At 34.6% G+C, this 22,033-nt stretch overlaps 1 protein-coding gene across 1 annotated transcript; it reads right to left on the reverse strand.

Moving 5' to 3' along the window:
- Window positions 1-5,449: 5,449 nt before the first annotated feature.
- Window positions 5,450-21,194, reverse strand: LOC136270806 (eukaryotic translation initiation factor 3 subunit A-like). Its single transcript, XM_066069547.1, has 10 exons — window positions 21,061-21,194; window positions 18,441-18,545; window positions 18,114-18,227; window positions 17,172-17,294; window positions 14,238-14,391; window positions 13,754-13,913; window positions 13,164-13,379; window positions 12,258-13,027; window positions 5,832-5,897; window positions 5,450-5,744 (listed from the first exon to the last, which is right to left on the reverse strand). Exons 1-9 carry the CDS (start codon window positions 21,070-21,072, stop codon window positions 5,857-5,859), a joined length of 1,695 nt encoding a protein of 564 aa, XP_065925619.1. The 5' UTR covers window positions 21,073-21,194; the 3' UTR covers window positions 5,450-5,744; window positions 5,832-5,856.
- Between the last annotated feature and the right edge of the window lie 839 nt (window positions 21,195-22,033).

Raw genomic sequence — 22,033 nt, forward strand, 5'->3', positions numbered from 1 at the left:
ATACAAAATATATGGATAATGTAGTTGAATAGATCCTGATTTAAAAGATTTTTAAATATTTCTCAATAAATTCGTATTTAAAACATGGGCCCCCTTTGTAACGGGATGATTTTATAGTCATAACACATTTTGAGCATTGCAGATCTCAAGAAGATCTTAAACAACTCTTATGTATATATGTGTGTTAACATACATCAATCTTTGAACCTCTTGTGTGCCCAATATTTGTCTAGGGGTCCACTTCTAAACAATTAAGAATTAACAATATGTCAAAACCAAATGCTTGCATTTAATTCCATATAATATCAATATTATAACATTTGATTTTTTGAGAATTAAAATATTCCTAGGTTAAAAAAAAATGACTCTCCAATGTGGCCCCACCCTATCTCCAAAGATAATAACTTTGACATATTGTATCTACACCATCTGAAATTGCTTTTACACAAGTTACAGCTTCACTGATCAGTTGGTTTTTGAAACGAAGATTTCTAAAATTCTTTTCTATATATTCCTATGTTAAATTCAAAGCCCCATTGTAGCCCCAGCCTACATCAACGAATCATTATTTTAATAAATTGAATCTACAGTACCTAAGGATGATTCAACACAAATGTAACAGTTTTTCTAAATACATAACTGTTTTTGGGAGAAGATATTTTAAGATTATATATGTTCTTATTTACAAATTTGAACCTGCATTTTCTCCTAGGAATCATGAATTGAAAAAACTTGAATATATAACACCTGAAGATGGTTCCAGTCAAGTTTTAGCTTTCTTGACAAAATGGTTTTTGGGAAGAAGATTCTTAAAGAATTTCTTTATGTACATTTCTTTGTAAGAATTTAAACTCGAATTGTGACCCCATCCACCCGTGAATGTTATGATTTTAATTATTTCCAATCTACAACACCTTATGATGATTCGACACAAATTATAGTTTTTCTTGCCAACTGTTTTTAAAGAAGTTTTTTAAAGATTTTTCTCTATATATTCCTATTGAAAATCTTAAAAAACCCCCATTGTGGCAGCACTATATCTCTGGGGTCGTAATTTAAACAAACTTGAATCTACACTATCTGAATGAAAAAATGACAATAACAACCGTCAATCATCTCCAAAATCATTGCAACGAAATAAAAATTCAAAGCAGAGCAACACGGACCTCCAAATAGATAGAGGTAGGATCAGGTGCCTAGGAGGAGTAAGCATCCTCGGCTGACCGGTCACACCCGCCGTGCGCCAAATTTCATATCCGTAAAAATGACGTAATTTGGGGAAAATATCATGATCAGGAAAAACGGAGAAAAGACCGTAGACAATTCGGTATTCAATCAATAGTCGAGAGCAGAGCAATAACGGACCTCTGGAAAACCTCACAGGCAGGATCTGGTGCATAGGAGTGAGCATCCTCTGCTGACTGGTCACATCCGCCGTGTGGTCTTTGTCGTAATCGAAAATAAACAACGAAAAAAGTCCGTAGACAATTATGTGATTAATTATGGTCCAACAATTAGTATGAAAAATTGAAGTCAGCAGTGGAAGATTTTATTTGCTGATAAGGTCGTTGTATCGACCATAGAACGTACGAAAAGATGACTTCAAACGAGACTGTTTGTAGTCCTGTTTTATCAACTTGTTTGTCAGTAGCTTGCTTCGCCTTAGAAACTGTTCATACGAAGAGCATGTCCTTGCGTATCGAATCAACTGTTTATCATAAAGTTTTGTTGTTAGTAGGTAAAATAACCAAATATGAAACAGGTGACACAGACTCTCTGGTATCATTAATTTCAAGTTCACTGGAATATATCGAGTCGACGTAGATATGGAAATACCAATTGTTACTTGATAATACGTCGTTGATATACCTGAATGTTGAGTTGAAGGCTACAGCGAGGATTTTTTTTTCACGTACAAGCTTTTGAATAAATTCTGCTTCATAAGAATACAAAAATAGGTCTGCTAACAATGGGGCACAATAAGTACCCATGGGAATTCCAACAGATTGTTGGAAGACGATTTCCAAAAACTACATGGATGTTGTCTATCAGAAACTCAAGTATCTTTTAATGTCAACTTCAGAGTACTTGTGTGTGCAATCAGAATGGTTATTAACGACGTAGTTTTTTATAGATTTCCATTGACAGGGTAAGCATTTTAACGACTTCAATTTTTATTGAAGAAACAACAACTGTCGATGATATCAAAAAGCCTAGATTTTAATTTGTCAATGGTTGAATAAAGCGTTGAAAAATCGTACGTTTTGATGCTATTGATTTTGGTAAGATTTTGTGTCCTCAAAGTTTCTAATAATTCTTTAGTTTTTTTTAGTATCCACATCTGATTCACACCACTTCTGGGGTATCTTGTTGTACAGCACTCTTTAGGTTTCTCCTTCACTACTGTAAGAAGTATAGGAAGGAGTAAAGAGAGAGGTTTGTTAGAACATCTACTGGAACCTGCTATATATCTCTGCTTGTAAGGAGTTTTGTGGAGCTTTGGAATCCACTACAAATAAGGTAAATCAAATTCATTTTGTTTATTGTGGATATTAAAAATATTCATAACAGATCTATGATTTTGAAGTATTTCCAGCTTGAAAAGGCTAGTGTAGAATCAAAACCTTGTTCTTTGAAAATGCAATTAATATAATTTGCCTTACAAACAAAGCCAATGTTGTTACTTGCCTTATCAGCAGGGACCAGTACATACATGTACTGATCGTGCAATCTGTTTGGTTGAGTAGTTCTTTTCTCAATTCTGCTTTATTGAAAACAGAAGGATAGACGGTTTACCTCTCAGTAAGATTCTTCCACACAAGTTTCAGCTTTTCTGGCCAATTCGTTTTTGAGAAGATAATTTTAAAGATTTTTCTTTACCAGTATGTAAAGAATTATTTTATGCATTTATTTTTATGCATATATTTAGTATCTTATGTAATAATTCAAGTTTTAACATATCCTTAAGATCATAATTTAAACAAAATACCTGGAGATGCTTCAACACAAGATTTTTTAGTCTATTAAATTTGAAAAGAAGATTTTTAAAATATTAAATATTTTTCTCTACATATTCTTATGTAAAATATTTCACCTCCATCCCCAATGTGGGCCCACCCTATTTTCGTGTATCAAGATTTGAACAAACTATTCTATAATCTATTCTATCTGAGGATGCTTTTGCACAAGTTTCAGCTTTTCTGGTTGAGTAGGGGTTTTTTAGATAAGGATTTTTCTCTATATATTCCTAAAAGTAAATTTTCGACCCCTCATTGTGGCACCAATCTTCCCCCGGGAATCATGATTTTAACAAAATTATACTACATGAGGATGCTTCCATAAAAGTTTCAATTTTTTCATTTGATTTTTGAGAGGATTTTTGAAAAATTCCAACGAATTTTAAATAATGTCTATTTATTTTTCTTTTAAAGAGGGCATGGTCCTTCGTTTTAACAAACTTGAATTCCCTTTACCTTAGGATGCTTTGTGCTAGGGTTGAATAAAATTGGCCAAATGATTCTGTAGAAGAAATCGAAATGTAAAAAGTATACAAACTAAAGGACAGACAGACGGACGCTGGACAAAAAGTGATAAAAAAATCTCACTTGAGCTTTCTACTTAGTTCACTTGGGCCACAATAGACATAAACATAGGTAATAATAGATTACAAAGCTCACCAAGACGAGGTATCACCTTTATTAGAGGAATCACCTTTATGAGACCACTTTTATCATATTATATGATGATCTTGTTTATTGGATACTGTAGCGTGGTTTTATACAATATTATAAATCATATGATACAAAATTGTATGATAATCATACATATATTTCATACGGTATTGTATGATACAATGTTTATCAATACACAACTATGAAATACGACATTGCATCCTATCATGCTATACATTATTTTGTCATATGATATATCATATAATGCAATATAAAATTGCAATATTTCATAATACAATATGATATTGTATCATACGACATTGTATCATATGATATGGTCTTATTGGATGTATATGATACAATATAATTTGATACAACATTATATCATATCATATGATACAATATCATTCTACAATTTCATGGGATACAATAACAAATTTTATAATAAATTTCATATTATACAATATCGTATTATGGTCCAATATCATAGGAGACAATATCATATTATAATATACAAATATCATATCGTAACAATTTGACCCCATCCTAGCCCTGGGAAACATGATTTGAATAAACTACAATCTACCCAACCTGAGGATGCTTCCACACAAGTTTTAGCTTTTCTGGCCGATCGGTTTCTGAGAAGATTTTCTTTATATATTCCTATATAAAAATTCGACCCCTCCCCTACTGTGGCCCCATTCTTCCACCGGGGATAACAATTTGAACAAACTTAAATCGACTCTAGCTGAGGATGCTTCCACATTGGTTTCAGCTTTTCTGGCCGATCGGTTTCTGGGAAGATTTATTAGACTTACTATATTTTCCTATGTAAAAATTCCACCCTCCTTCGCTGTGACCCCCATCCTACCACAAACAACTTTTTAATAATTCTTAATTATCTACCCATAAGATATGGCACGGCCCTTCATTTTAAAAACTTAAATCTCCTTCACTCAATGATGTTTTGTGTCAACTTTGTTTGAAATTGGCCCAGTGAATCTGCAGATGGAGTCGAAAATGTAAGAAAGTTCACTTCAGCTTTCAGCTCGTGAGCTAAAAACTACATACTTTATGCAGAAGATCAAATTCTTTATCAAATTTTTTACGCAGTTGGTTTTTATTTTGACCAAATATGGCATTCACTCACTCTTGAAATAGTTCTGATAATCCCGTCACTTGACAATTGTATTTTATTTCATGATTTATTTCCTCAATGATATACTAATCACTCATTCAGTTAAAACTGTTTGACGTCACAATCAAAAAGAGATACAATTAATGAACAGACATTTTTCTCATATTGTATACGTTTTCATCAGAAAAAAATTTGTAAAACGTCAGGTGCCTGTAAATAAAACACCGACTCTTGGACTAGACCCCGGTCATGATTTTCAAAATTCAGTAATCAATCTACATGTACATAAACCCATGCCAGTGGAAAAAAATCGTAATTTTTTTTTATCAATTTAACGTCCGTCAGAATCTGAAATATTTAATTGGAATTACTTTTCCCCCAACAAACCAACAGACTGGACATCGTAAACAGATATAGTTCCCTCTATAGGTCACAGTTTTCAAACCACCCACAATACATGCTGTATTAGAGTTTATACAAGGATAAACTTATTGCATCCAATATCCCCTTATCATTCAAAATAAAAGCAAACAAGCTTCTTCTTAATCATGTTTACTTGCACTGACATTCATAAATAAGCAATCAACTTTTTATTAAGAAATGAACAGTGAATTCTTGTAAGATTACATACCAATCAAAATAATGCAGAATTGACATCAACTGAAGTAAAGTTTAGCGGTTATATTAATTATAAATACAAAGTAAATAATCTGCAATGGAATATGCATCAGTTTAAGCAATTCAATTTGTATTATCCATTGCGATGTGGTTTTGCAATTCTGTTCAAGAACACAGGACTATTTGATGAATTCGATCAGTTCATTATCACAAACACAGTTTCATCCTCCCCCAATAAGAAGTTTCAGTTTATCAGCCTGATCAATAACGCACTGTAGTCTATCCATCATCTTCCTCTCCCTCATGTTTACTGACATCTAAAACAAAAAAACGTAACATTAAAACAAAATCTAAAACATCCTCTTTGATTCTGATTATTCCCTCAGGTATTGAAGGATTCCTACCTCCTTTTTCTGGCTGTTTGTCTCTTCAGCTTCTTCCTCCTTCGCGACTCGGTGGGGGCCCCTCACCTACAACAGACATATTATGACATGTACTGTCACACAAATTTGTATCTAGTTTACCCTCACTAAAATATGACATAGAATTCTGACAATGGTTTAAAGATTGCTTTAATACCTTCAATACCTAGATTTTTGATGCAAAATTTGCCACGGTAAAAGGATCTAATTGTGTTTAAAGTCAAACAAAATGACCTACATGTAAGCTATTGTTATTGATAATCATAAAGGAATTGATATCTTAGAGATCTTTTGGTCCATTAACTGACTTCAATTTGAACTAGATGCTGTCATTAGACAGTAATACCCGCACCATGTGTTTGCCCCTAAATAACACTGTTTTATACCAGTTTAATTAAAAATGAAGGCTACATGCAAACTCCGGTAATACATTTAAAAATTATAATTTTCATAACTGAAGGATGAGATCCCTGCCCAAATGATAATACACATCGTGACATGAGCAGCACTTTATGTGCAATTTGGGGTAGAACTGTTTGCAGTGAATTTTCAGTTAATCAATAATCTTAACATTTTATGTCATAGGAAGTATAATGGTCTATATAATTATTACAAACAAAATTAAATTATGCCCCCTCCCCGTGGCGGTTGCTGGTTTTAGATTTGCTTCTGTGTGCCTACATGAACATCATCGTGTGCACAGATTTAGAGAAGGGGTGGGAGTGAGGGGTCCAGACCCCCCTCCCCATGAAAATTCGTAAATTACCAAAAATACACCTTGGACCCCAATGCTCTTACAGACATGTAAACGCTCTAACCCATTGCGCTTCAATGTTAGGTAACATTATTTGGGGGGTAAATATTTAATCAATAGTCAACATACTTTATTGTTTATCTCAATAGGAAGTATACATGTACATCACAATATGCAGGTGTCCTGCACCACCTTAAAGCTGTTATTTACCTAATAAAATAGTGCAAGTGGATTTGAAGAATAGGTCATAAAAATACATGCATGTTACAAATGACTGATCTTTGTCTGAAGTTACGTACACAACACAGGTTTGCATGTCTCATTAGCGGGTACTAGTTTTACCCAGCTCTTCGATTAGATGGGTTCACGTGTATACATACATGGGTGTTGCTAAAACGCGGAACGGAAAACGGAACGGAAGGAAAACGGAAAATCTTATCTAATGTTATTTACCTCATAGATTTGTTAAGTATGCTAAAACGATATACTTTATGTACCTTTTTAATTTTTTTTTGAAAGATTAGCAATATTAGATTATTTATTCAAGAATATTTATTTCCTCAAAATTAACAGTACATGCATTGACCACTATATTCTGTCCCAAAATATCCTCGATTCACTTTTTGCTGTATATTTATATATACCTCAGGGTTCAAGCGATTCTCTTTTAGAAGCATTAAACATTCTCATTATTCTTTCTTTAAAACGTCCTCTCTAGCTTATCAGCTGGTATAAATACACGGCTAAAAATAAAGAAGTCTACGGGGTTTTGCATTTTAACAGACCCGGATGATGGTGTTGAAAAATTGTGCAAGGTCTTCTGAGTGACTTCCAAATGGAGAAAAGATGTCAACATTTTCCATTATAAATCGTCCAAATGTGCTGCATGAATATTTTGGGATCGACAGACTATAGTCCCAATATATAATCGGAAAATCAAACCAGGCAACGTCTAGAGCTCTCTATTCGGATCATATGTATATAGCTGCTGGAATAAACAACTGCATGCTTTGTAATGCAAACGTAAACAAAATTGCATTGCTAAAAATACTAGTTTCACAAATTACTAGTTTCACAAATTACCGGGTATTTTAATGTTTACTGTATTTTAATTTTTTAATGTCGTCAGTCCTACAGTTTTTTTCTTCCATCTCAATGATACTGTATCGTCTGTATGATAAAAGATCGTCTAGAACACCGAAAATTCAATTTTGATGTAAGTATATACATGTACATCATATTTGAAAATAATATAAAAATACTCAAAACACGCATAAAACGCTTTCACTAACTGCGTACGTTACGCTAATATGACAGCAATACCATATAAGAGAAATAAGTAAAAAGTTATAGCTAATTTCCTCGTTTAATCATTTTAATGTTTCACAATTCGTATACATTTGATTTTTCCGTTTCGTACTCAACTAAAGCCGAATGAATACAATGCTATAATTGATAGACATTCATATGAATATTAATAAGATAGCAACATGTTGATAATCATTCATTAGATATAAATAAAAGATACAAAGTAAATCGTTTCTGGCCAGTCTATACCCTTTTTAAGGGATAAACGTGATGATATTTTCCATTCCGTTCCGTTTTGCGTTCCGCGTTTTAGCAACACCCATACATACATGTCTGTGTTTTCCGTATGCAGAAAAGGATTACGGTAGTTAAGATCAGCTAAAGGAATTCATTATTGTGTTTTAATTGGATTATCATTATGATGTTGACCAATTTAGGTAAGCATAATACATGTAGTAGCAGTAGCACAATATAATAAGATGCCAGCATGGGATTCCTGCCAGCATACATACACATGTATATAAGTTCTACTTTCACTTTCTAAATGTAATCTCCCTTTGACAGCATACTGTATCATCATCTTTTAATATTTAAATAAGCTTATCATCGTTACCTATCCTATCGCATTTGTAAAGTTTCTGTCATTTTAGTTGCAAAAGTTATTTTTTTCATTTGTCAGACTGCATGCACTGTTGAGTTGACCCCATATTGACCCTGTATAAACAATTTCTTATTAAATTTGTGTATTTCATATGTAAGTAAGTGTAGACACTTATATTTTTTATATGAGTAATAATAGTAAGGAAGGAGTATTTCTTTCTTAATGTATTATAATGCATCAAACACATGACCTTATGGGACTGTTCTGACCCCACGAAACAGGAAAATACAAAATATCTTCTAAAGTCATTATGATGCATCAACTGGTGTAAAGTACATTAATGACCCCCAGGTGTTGTCTTTAACCCCCCCCCCCCCCCCCCCCCCGCCTTTATGAAATAGGAAATGATATGATACACTGTATATTTTGTTTACTTCTGAGATCTGAGATCCTCATCCCTAAACCGTTTAATTTATTTTTGCTCTTTGTGTCATTGCGCGTAAAATTGTATTGTAAGATTATGCCCCCTTGGAGACACCCTGACATTTTAGAACTAGAAATAATAATGTATTTTATCTTATTCATATGTTATACAGTAGTGTTTGATCCATGTGGGTAATTCCTAGCCTAATGATGTCACTGCTTTGTTTAGGAGACTTTACAATTGCCCCAAATAGGTGAATACACATGGCAGTGATGCATATAACATTTTGTTTATAAATCTTAAAAATTGAATTAAGCAATTTCCAAAATGTTAATGTGAATCACGAGAGAAAAAGCAAATTGAATCAAGAAATGATTTAAAATTTGCTACTGTACACATGTAAGAATGTATTAAGAAGACTGAATCTTTATAAGCAGGTTAGATTGGGGGGGGATGAATGTGGAGTATAAACATTTATAATTTGAATCATTTATTGTTATTAATTAATTTTAACTTGTCAATGAATACTACTTATTGATCCCAAGGTAGAAATATGACCTCTGATCGTATCTCAATAGATCATTTGTCAATTATGCAAGGTGTAATGTAATTTTTTTTAAGAATAACATTTTTTACCAGTTTATAAAAGTTTTCAGACACCCAAATTATATTTTGATTTTAATAGATTATTCGACAAGGAAGGGGGGGGGGGGGGGAGAGAGAGAACAGTTTATATTTGAGTTTGTTTGGGAGTGGGGGTTCCAAGTCATATATTTGACAAATTTTTAATGTAATTTAAAATAAGACTAAGCCATACTACAGTCATGAACATGAATAGTATAGAACAAAACACAAACTAATACATGTACATGTATATATACATAGGAAGTATTACAAAACAGATGATTGATCTATATCTGGGTTCTTAAATTGAATCATATATCATGTACATATTATATTATTGTTTCTTTGTTCAAGGCATTTAAGATGGTATGTAGGTCATGATCCCAAGTGCTCTTCCTGAAATTATCAAATATCATAAAAACCATTGAGATCCCCACCTTAATCCAAAGATATTATTCCTCCTTAGGTCATGCAGGCGCATCAGATCATTATGGCATGTAAGTCATGACCCTAATGGGTCATCCTGACCCCCTTAGAATCAGAAATTGTCAATTATCTTTAAATTATTGATGTTTGATGATCCTATCTCTATTTAATCTTTATTAATTATTAAGTCTCCTGAATGAAGTTTGGAGACTTATTGTTTTTGTACGGTTCTTAATACATGTATATATTCTTCATCTTCTTTTTCTTCTTTCCCGCTCTGAACTTGTTTCTCAGAGATGGCTGAACATAATTGTACAAAACTCTAGGATATGATAGGCCTGCAAATCTAGTTGTGCACCCTGGTTTGATTTTTCTCATTTTGGGTTAGACAACCACTTTTCGGGGGGGGGGGGGAGGGGGTGTCAAAAGGGTGTGGGGTCCAACATTGAACCTTGTAGAAAGAATCATAGACTCTATTGTAAATGGTAACTTGAAAACGGACAAAGATAATAATATAGGGTTTTCATAATCATATATTGGCTGTTACTGGCAATATATAGGGTTTATTAGATCTGACCCCTGGGGTCATCCCCACCCCCCAGGAATTTGAAATTACCATATATCTCAGAAACTGTTATAATCATGACCCCTAAACCATATATATTCATGTTTCTGATGTCAAGGGGCATCAAATGTTATGTAAGTCATGGGCCCTGTGGGTGGTCCTGACGCCCTCAAACAGCAAGTCCCTTAATATCTTCAAAACAGTTGAGATCCCCACCCTTAAACCATATATATTCTTTTACCTTGTGTCAAGTGGCATCAAACGGTATGTAGGTCATGGGCCCCGGGGGTTGTCATGACCCCCCTTGAACAGGAAGTGCACGAATATCTCGAAAACGGTTGAGATCCCCACCCCTTAACCATATATATTCTTGATCCTTAAAGGGCATCAAAAGGTATGTACCGGTAGGTAATGGGCCTCAGGGTTAAATTTAATTTTTCAAAACCATAATGCACATCTATGGAACAGTTCCTTTCATATCCCAAGATATGATGTGTCTATCCATTAAATCATAAAAGGAGTTCTAGGATCTATGTTTTTTTTAAGTGATAAACGTCAATTTTCTGCTATATTTTGACTCCCTGGATGAAATTTAAATTTTGAAAACCTTACTGCACATCTATAGAACAGTCCCTATCATATCCCAAGATATGATTGTCTATCCATTAAATCATAAGAGGAGCTCTTGGATCAATGTTTGATTTTTTAGTGATAAACGTCAATTTTCTGCTACTATTTGACTCCCAGGATGAAATTTAAATTTTTAAAACCTTATTGCACATCTATAGGACAGCCCCAATTATATCCCAAGAGATGATGTAGCTACTCCAAAAGTTGTAAGAGGAGTTCTGGGAACCATATTTTTTTTGCCAAAAAACGTCATTTTTTGTTGCCCACTGATCCCCTTAATTAAAAAAAAAATTCTGGAACCTGATCATGCCTCAATATGACACCCCCAATCATATTCTAGAAGATCATTTGGCTACTGCTTAAAAAAAGTGACGTTTTTTAAACCAGTTTTTTTGTAAAAAAAAACGTCATTTTTTAGCCATTAAATGACCCCCAGGGCAAAATTGAAAATTCCGAAACCTTATTGCGCATCTATAGGATACCCTAAAACATATTCCAAAAGATGATTTGTCTACTTTTGAAAATGTAGGAGGAGTTCGAGGAAGAAGGTTTTTTGTGAAAAAACGTCATTTTTTACCAATTATTTGACCCCCAGGACTAACAGAGAATTTTTGAAACTTTTTTACAAAACAACATGATACCCCAAATCAAACTCGAAGAGTTCAGTTTGCTGGTTTATAAGATGTAAGAGCAGTTTGAGAAAGTAAAACGTGACAGACGGACGGACGGACGGACGGACGGACGGAACAGGGTAACAACAATATACCCGAACTTTCTTTAGAAAGTGCGGGTATAATAATCTCAACATTAAGACATTTTTTCTGGCGGTTCTTTCAGGTTCTCAATGAATAAACCAAACTTCATATGAAAACTTCAAATTTGACACAAACCCAAACATTGCAAAAAATTATGATAATTCCATCATAAAAATGTTGTACAGACATCTTAATTTAAACCATTTTTTTTTCATATTAATATATGATATCAATATCTATTGATCCAAGCATCAATAATGATGAATCCACACTTAAGGTGACAGCTGCTACCCTGACCTTTTGTAATAGATCTATACTCACTACATCTGAAGTCCTCTCTCCCTGGCCCTCTGTCCTCTCTTGCGGGCCCTCTGTCCTCTCTTGCTGGTCCTCTGTCATCTTGCCGGCTCAATCCCTCTTTCTCCCTGGTCCTCTCTCTCCAGCTGTCTCCTCCAGTTCTGCCTCCTCTCCAGGCCCCTCTTCCACCTCTTTCATCTCGTCCCTCCACCTTACGTTGGTCTCTCCATGCATCACCCCCGCGGCGTTCTTCACCACCATCACCTCCTCCCAATCTGTCTTCCCGTCCACCACCTCTACCCCAGTCTCTTTCTTCTCTGGGAGGAGCTCGATCACAGAAACTCTCCCGATCACGATCAAATCTCCAACGGTCTTCTCTAGATGGAGCTCTTCTGTCTCCAAAGTCTCTGTCTTCACGAGGAGGACGACGATCTCCAAAGTCACGATCATCTCTTCTTCCAAATTCTCTGTCTCTATCATCTCTTCTGCCAAAATCTTTATCACATCGTCTTCCAAAATCTCTATCCTCCCTTCTACCAAAATCTCTATCTGTATCATCTCTCCTTCTTCCAAAAACACAATCATCTCTACCTCTTCCAAAATCTCTATCATCTTTTCTGCGTTCTCCAAATCCTCCACGATCACCACCATCTCTCGATGTTACTCGATCCTCCCATCTGCTTCTCCATGTTTCCCTAGGGGGAGAGATACCTCGAGCTGGGGGCTTGTCTTCCCTAGGAGCACCCCTCTCTCCCCTCCAGCCTTCTCCTTTTGGTTCTTCTTTCTCCTCATACCTGAAGTTTCAAACAACAATCAAAAGCATATTAACATCACATTCCATCTCTTTTATCAACCTGGGATTTCACAAAATGTTTACTTATCATGAATAATACAAATCACAATACAAAAATCCTGTGCTAGTGTACAAACTGCTTGGTGGGGCTGGTCTCTTTATTCCAGCTTTCTGATCGCTGTTTCTCCCTCTCCCTCCAGCCGCCCCCTTCTCTGGCCCCTGCTGGTCTCCAGGCTCGCCAATCACGACCTCCCTCCTCCTCCTTCTCCCGCTCTCTATCTCGCCATCTTGGACGCTCTCCTAATCGACCAGCAAATGGTTTAGGGCAGTCTCCTTTGCCATCATCTCTACCGCTGTATAATATCAATTGTATGCATTTGAACAAAAAAAAAACCCAAAAAAATAAACCCAAACCAAAACAATATTTAGGAAGAGGAGAAATATATGAACACAAATTTATTGTAATGAACAAAATAGTAATGAATTCATGTCTTGCAATCAGGTATCTTCCAACAATAGTATTGACTAATTTTGTGCATCAATATTGTTGGTTTTGTTTCAGTAAACTGTATCTATGAAGAGAATACAATCTGTGGAGTAAACCGTTTGTCTTTGCCTTGTTTGACGCCACTTCAACCAAGCTGTTACCATGGTAACATTCAATGAAGTCATTCACAATTGTATGCAAACTCTTTAAAAAAAACAAATTGTGGACTTTAATCTGTACCTCGTTTTTTCCAAGTCCTGTCGGCTCTTTGCTTTCTTTTCTTCAGCCTCTCTCTCCCTCTGTCGCTGTTTCTCAGCCTGCTTCTCTAGCTTAGCTAATCTGGACTTGTCCTTGCGTTTCTTAGCTTTCAACTTCTTCCTTGCTTTCCCTTCTTCACGTTCTGTCAGGTCAAAGAAATGTACTTGCTTGCCAATATCACAATTTTTTTAAAACTATATTAAAAATAAATGTTAAGATTTTAGAATTACCCTTTGATACTGAGATATATAATAATACCAGTTTTTGTTGAATCAATTTCGATTTAATTTCTTTACTTAACTTAAAATATCAAAACTAAAAAAAATACCTGACCAGTTTGTATTGTAAGAGAAAGAGAGCAATACACTGCGTGTTGAACAAAAATGTCTCCTTTATGTAAAACATTTCTTACAGTAATATACAACTGAGGAAGAAGAAACTTGAGCTGATGAAACAAGAACCTTACCTCTCTTGAGCTGCTCATTCTTTTTCCTCTGCTCTTCCTCGGCCCGTTCCTGGATCCACTTCTGCCTTCGTTCCTCTTTTCGCTTCTCCTTCCTCTCGTACAATCTCTTCTTTCTCTCTTCAGAAACTTTAGCCTCAAACTCGGCCAGCTTTTTCTGAAATAACATTGAACAAAATAGTTCTCAATAATGTGATAAAAGTATTACAGTTTACATATACAGAAGTCAATCATTATAAATCTGATCTTAATTGGGATCTTCTTATACATGTAGTAAACTAAAATATATTTGAATGTGTGCATAAAACTAAAATTAGTTATTTTGAATATGCAATACACTCCTCAGAGGTGGATCCAGCAATATCGGAAAGGGGGGGGGGGGGGGGGGGGTGGTTCCATTCCATTGATATCAAAACGTGTAAAATTCAGCCCTAGTTAAGGTGGTATGGGTTGATATTAATATGGATTAAACCAAATTAAATTATAAACAAAGTACTTTTACTGCTAAAAAACATTAAATTTTACATTATTTTATCAAAAAATATATTTTAAAATTCTGGAAAGGTAAAAATCATAAAAGCCCCAACGGGATTCGAAATCATAACTAACATTTGTAGTTAACGCTCGAACTCATTGCACTACGCTGTTAAATAGAAATTCAGGAATAGAAAACTTTCATAAATTCATACTTGACTTGTTTATTTCGATAGGAAGTTCGTCATAATATGGAGGTGTTTTCCAACTTAACTTTTTATTCGTAAAAAAAGCGATTGTGAACAATTTCAGTGGGTAAATAAATTTTGGTTTTGGTAAAGATTTTGATTCTTATGGCATTTTTTGCCACAAAATTTCTATCAGACATTCAAAAAATGAAATGCGTTTTTTGGGCGTTTTATGCATTTCATTAAGTACAATCGATTTTCTTTAGGAATTAAGAAGAAAACACCAAGTGGATATTAATAAAAATCTGTGTACATGTATATAAAAGCGATACTACTTTATGTATTTTTTAAAAAAATTTCCACATGCTTACACAAAGAAATAAACACCAGATGATGAAGAAGATAACTTTATACATGTAGCCAGGTTCCAGAGACCCCTCTGGTTTTGTAATTTGGGGTGCTGTTTACAATTAATAAATTACGGTCCGTTGAACGAAACTCTTTTAAATACTAGTAAACGATTTATAATGCATATATGTTAGATAACTATAGTATTTAAATTGTAGAAAGAAAAAATTGCCTTTCAGTTAGTATTTTAAGTTTTAAAAAAAATCATATGTCCCAGAGAAAGGGGGGGGTTCCAACCCCCGGACCCCCCCCCCCCCCCCCCCCTGGATCCGCCAATGCTCCTTAAGTAGTTCACAAGACTGAATATTACATTTCTGACATCTTTGAAAAGACCTTATCATCTTGAATTAAGCAATGCAAGATGAATGCTGGTTTGTAAGTAGCAGAACACAAATCTACATCTAGTGTAGACAGCAGATATTTCTGTATACTCATGTTGACACATCAGTCCCACAGAGGAGTCATGTAACGCTAAGGCGGGTACAATAGTCAAGAAACTGATTTATCACCAACCCTTAATATCCAAATTCATCATAACAAAGTTGGAGAGCCATTTTAACATGTAGTATTAATACATGTAACATCATGACAATAGAAAGTTTTACATGCAGTGACAGTCAACTACACTTATAATCAACCATTTGTCATTTTGAAAGATAAAGGCCTTACCTATATAATCCTTTTACCATTTTAACTTGGTATTTTCAAGAGTCAACATTTATACTGTATACTCCTTATAGTAAACTGAATTATGTCCATGAAATACAGTTTGTGGAGTGAGATGATTTACTCTGTGCCTAGTTTGACGCCACCGCAACATTTACATTGTAAAGGTAACATTCAAGGCAGATTAAGACTTAAAATTATCCAATTAGATTAAGTGTTAGAATCAACAATGCCATGCAAACATTATACACTTTATAGAAAAGGTTAACATGTTCAATGTGCTAAGTCAACTTAAAAATGTTTTGAATGAATATCAGCCTTTTGTTCCAGGAACGTACATTTCACTGATTCAGCTAGAGAGATAAAGCTTTTAAGTGTGTATCAAAGTCTAAAAAAGCCTTACCGATACATATAGTTTTATCATTTCATAGTTTATTGGGATTATAGATTCATGACTCCATAAGTTCATTATCATGTATATCTATATGAAAGGCATGAACTGGGATTGGTTTGCAGTAAAATCCCTTTTGTTCACAATTATTACTCGTTTCTTTATGGTGGGATTTCTGTAAGATGTTATGTGGGATTAGTAACAGTAATTATTAATCCCATGTATTGAGCAAATTCCTTTTAGCCTTCTCTGACACTACAAAGACAAAGCACATTTGCAGTAACGCTGGTGGACCGACCGATAGACAGATAGCAAACAATATGCACTCCCTTTTTTGAAGGGGGCATACAAGGTGAAAAGATTATCGTATTCACAATCAATGGGGTCATTTGGGCAACCAGAAGCTTCAGTTTGTTACATTCTTCATGTGAACAAAATACTTATCTTTAAAAAGTGACCAATTGTGAACACTTAGAAATTTAACCAAAAAGGGTAAGATAAAATAGTTTGAAACTATACGAAAATCATATTGTATAACACTATGATTTTCGTATACTGAACTTAATTCTGTCCATGAAATACAGTTCGTGGAGTGAGATGATTTACTCTGTGCCTCGTTTGACGCCACCACAATAAGAACTTTGTAATGGTTACATTCAAGGCAGGTACATGTATCATTCAAGTTCATGCATGTTGTGCAAATGTTTCAGAACTAAAACAGTAGGAAAAACTCTCTTAAATTGTCTTGGGTCTTTTTTTTCAAAAGATAAAAATCAAACGGACAAGATTAAAGCCCTGCTGCAGCAATACCTCAAACACTTCCTCTCTTTGTCCTCTAAATAGATTCAGGAACTCATCCTTGTCAGTCTTCATCCTGTTGAGACGATCCCGACTAGCCTGCGCCATCTGACGGTACCTATTTAACTGCTCGATCTACAAACACAGCAGCGATTCATGTACACCCGCACAACAAGAAGCTGAAAAACCCTCCACTTGAACACAAAAATAATATGAAGGGGGCTTATTAACCACTGTAGTTCCTTAGTTAATGATATCACAGAGATAATGTTGCACAAGACATATACATACACATTAATGACTCTTACAGAGAATTTGTTGATAGCGGTCAACGATTGTTGACACTGACCTTCACTGTTACAGTACCGATCTGACCCAACCTAACAGAAAGTAAACCCCAACTAAACCCTGGGTTTACTTTCTGGGTTAACTCTGGGTTTACTTTGGGTTTACTAGAGTGGACCCAGAGTAAACCCAAAGTAAACCCAGAGTGGACACAGAGAGTAAACCCAGTCAGAAGTATACCCATGAAAGCAGACGCTAACTGTGTATTCGGAATATACAACGGGTAGGAATTACAGGCAGTAGGATGGTAAGATAAAATACTAGTCTGCTTCACACTCCAGTACATACAGTTGACCTCAAAAGCAATTTCAAAGTAAACCCAAAGTAAACCCCGAGTGGACCCAAATTTTCAAAAAGGAAACCCAGAGTAAACCCCAAGTAAACCCAAAAAGTAATCCCGGGGTTAAGTTGGGGTTTACTCTGGTGTTAGGTTGGGTCTGATCGGTACTGTATTAGTCTGTAAAATGCAAACATGAAAATGTTCGATTTATCTGATTGAAGCACTGCATTTTGCCTAATGAGCCTCCCTAAACGACAACTGGAGTGCCATCTTGGTAATCTGGGCTATGAAGTCCACATAGTATAAACCTAATACAATCTGAAACCCACCTTTTCAGCCTCTCGCTGCTCAAAGAATTCTCTAGCCATTCTTTTCTCCTGCTCATACTGTTTTTCCAAAAAGGGAATTTCTTCCAAACGCTTCGCACGAACAAAATGATAGATCTAAAAAAAAGTAAAGACCATAGTAATTAATAATCCATAATTCTGCTAACTCTATACTCAGATACTTAAACACATAAAAAAATTAATAAACGTCATCAATAAATGAAATAATTTAATACATCTATCACTATTCCAAAGATAGACTCGAAACAAATACTTCGTTTTTAAAAGAGAAAATTGCTGATTACATTTCCTTGTTGGCATTATTCTGACCTCTTTCTCCTGGCTTTTGAGACGGTCCGTCAAATGTTTCTTTTCTTTTTCAAGCTGCTCCACCCATTTGGCCACGATATCCTCTACATCTAGTGTAGCAAAGTCCTAAAAGCAGAATAAAGTTCCCAACCTATAATGATCTACATTTTTTACATCTGCCAGAAATTGCAATAATATGTAATTTCGTTCAGTACATAACACTTATAAAATAAAAGTCATTGGAACCCTCTTTACAAACGAACAATCGTAATGACAAATACATGTATTTTTATGAATAGATGTGTATGGAACGTCATCGCTGCCTTATAGCATAAAACTATAGGTACATTGTGTCAAATTATCTTTACATTATGTCCAAGTCCATTACGTGGTGTGAATATATATCTTTTCACTTGTTTAAATCGTTATTATGTGATGTCGAAAGGACGTTAATGAAGTAAACATGTCTTTACATGATGTCAACTTTTTACTTTGTGATGTAAAATCATCCTTACGTTATGCCAACATTGTACAACACTTTATAACTTAATGTAATAAGTTTTTGACGTTATGTCTAAACTTAATAACGTGATGTGAATAAGTCTTGGTTGTAGGTAAGTTTTCTTTTCCATGATGCACACGTTCCTCTACTTTAAGTTGAAACATCCTTTTGTTATGCGAACACGGATACCCTCGGCCATTCTATATACATAGAAACGGTAAGCTGTTTACCCAATGGGGCTATTGAAACTTTGTAAAGTGTCATCCAATGGGAAAATAGAATTTTTATAAAAGGAGCAATTTTGTTTTTATTCATTACATTTCAAATAAGATTGATCTTTAATTTTAATGATTAGGTTCGTTGTTTAAAGAAACATATACATATATTAATTACTACTCTAATATTAACAGATTACAGCACTTCACGGCAGAACTTACTAACTAGTTTAAGCTAGCAAAAGAATATTCTATATTAGTTACAGCTTTAAAACAAACGAAACACATTCCAAAGCATAACATCTTTAAAATTCAATGTCAGCAGTACTTGACTTATTTTTAAGATTCTGGTTCAGTTTCGTTCCACAAAATACCATTACCCGTGTAGATATTGGTATTCAACGGAACAGAAAGGAATGAGTGTAAATTTCCTTCACAGAATATTTCCACGCCAATTCTATACTTACGACGAAAATATATGTAACATGATCATACTTGCCTACAAAAAATCAACACTCATGCTGTCGAGTTATTTCATTTAATTAAAAATTAGTGAGTTACATGTATGAGACAGACGCTGAAGACAGTGCCGATTCTACCAACAGTGTTTGCCTTTCTTTACAATAAATTTTAAAATCGGCAAATTTATTTCCCCTCTCTTATTTGTGTGCGTTTTATTTTGACATATTTCTGGTTTATACCCTCTGTCCGAAAATTGACCTAAAACAAACATTTCATAAAGACCAAAACCATCTATATCAAGATGGAAAAAGTCTTTAAAGGGGTTAAAGATCTGTTGTAATTTATTTGTAGATTTTATTTCATATTAAGTTACCAAGTGCCCTCTTGGGTGAAAGGGAGAAAATTCATTCGTAGGAATGGAACGCACCCCGTCCACAAACACCATTCCCAACCCCTCTGCAATAAGAAAAAAAATCATGTTCATGGCATAATAATTTTGTAGCAGAACAACCATACCCATTTAAGGTCAATGTCCTTTATTTAAGGGGTTAATTTTAGATTTTACATCTATTACATTTAAAGTATTCAAGGGCCGATGAGAACGAAAAGACTTGTATTTTAAGTCTTGATCTTAAAACCTAGTTCTATCTTAACTATAAATTCAATGTTTCAATACGTAGATGTCCATTCACTCTCGGGAAATGAAATTGCCAGCTACTAAGTCCCTTACAGCTTTCAGAAGAGCATACATGTATGTAGGCCTATATATATTTTCATTCTAATATGATGAAATCACTGCTTCTTACAAGTATTTACTGTTGGGGGTTTTCTGGGTCCATTTGGGTAAATCGTCAAGATATATTTGCATCTAGTAATGTACTTTTGACATAAAGTGAAAAGGTTTTGACATAATGAATGGATGTGTTAACAACATGTATTAAAGTGTTGATAAAATGTAAAACATATTGATAACATGTAATGAAATCAGTGTTGACATTATGTAAGGATAGAATTGCGATATGTACTGTGGTGTTGATATATTGTAGAGATATACTGATAACATGTAATAAAATAATGACATAATATAGTGTTTGAATAATGTCATGATATATCGACCTTTGGTTGTACAATGTTGGCATAACGTAAGGATGATTTTACATCACAACGTAAAAAGTTGACATCATGTAAAGACATGTTTACTTTACCTAACGTGCGTTTGACATCACGTAATAACGATTTGACCAAATGTAAAAATATATTCACACCACGTAATGGACTTTGACATAATGTAATGATAATTTGACATAATGTACCTATAGTTTTATGCTATAAGGCAGCCATGGCGTTCCATAGATGTGCAAGCCAGTGGCTGCCTTCACCAGACATACATGTATACTGGGTGCCCTGGAAAAAATGGACCACAGTACTTGTTTGAGTGGAAGGATCATTGCTATAACAGTACCTCCTCGTCCATATTCTGCAGCAGTTTGGCTCCGATGTCCGTCCTCTTCAGTTGTTCAATCCTCTCTATGGTATGTTGCTTCTGGATCTTTTTGTGCTCCTCAATCTTTTCCTGTTTCTCCCGCTCCTGAATAACACAACCGAGATGATCGTATCAAGATTTAGCCTAAAGCTCATACTCGCGTTTCTTACCTTCTTACTTCTCCCTTTCTCCCCTCTCCTTCTGTTTAATCAAAGAGATACATGTATATATGCTCATCAATACCTCAAATTATTTTTAATTTGATTGAATTGTATTTGTATTTTAGTTTTTTTTTTTAAGAAACTCCATCTTCTGAAGTTAAGATTAATAAATATGCCTGCATTATGTTTACTCATTTCTGATTGATATTTTTAGACTGAAAACAATTGTTACAAACTTTAAAAGGGGCCAAGGGGCCACATCGCTCATCTGAGCTCACCTAATCAGGTAGCGACACCATCAGGAATCAAGGACAGGCTATCTAGATTTAAAAATAAGATTGAATTTGGTATTATAGCTTTATCCAAATCTCTTTTCCACATATACTAGCCTTTTAATTTTTCAGAAGAATTATTTCATTCTTGTTTTCTACTTATTTCTTCTCAGAACTTTGAACACGTAAGGGCCTCTTCCTGACCACGGGGTCACTATTTAACTTTAAATCCACAATATATAAGAAAAGCTAACGTTAACGTTAGAATTTTACAGGCTTTTTGGCTATGGAAAAAAAGGTTTTTAAATTTTCTCACCACATCTTTTTTCTTTCATCAGTTTAATACATGTATCATTAAATGGTCCTTCATTTGAAGAAATTTCCCACGAAGATGCTTGTGCTTAGTTTGTTTGAAATAAGCCCGGTGTTTAATCAGGAGATTTTGAATGATCTACACCATTTTTACTCTTTTTTAGTCATGTCTCCTTTAAAGAAGAAAGATTGAAATGTGAAAAGTTG

The sequence above is a fragment of the Magallana gigas genome, chromosome 8, assembly GCF_963853765.1.
Source record: "Magallana gigas chromosome 8, xbMagGiga1.1, whole genome shotgun sequence".
Lineage (NCBI taxonomy): Eukaryota > Metazoa > Mollusca > Bivalvia > Ostreida > Ostreidae > Magallana > Magallana gigas.

What these genes read in the sequence shown, in the direction of transcription:
- LOC136270806 (XM_066069547.1), bottom strand. An exon ending in TCAAAAGCCAGGAGAAAGAG is followed by an intron (nt 18,228 to 18,440) that starts GTCAGAATAATG and finishes ACTTTTTTTTAG; the next exon opens with ATCTATCATTTTGTTCGTGC. An exon ending in AAAGAGAGGAAGTGTTTGAG is followed by an intron (nt 14,392 to 17,171) that starts GTATTGCTGCAG and finishes ATGTTATTTCAG; the next exon opens with AAAAAGCTGGCCGAGTTTGA.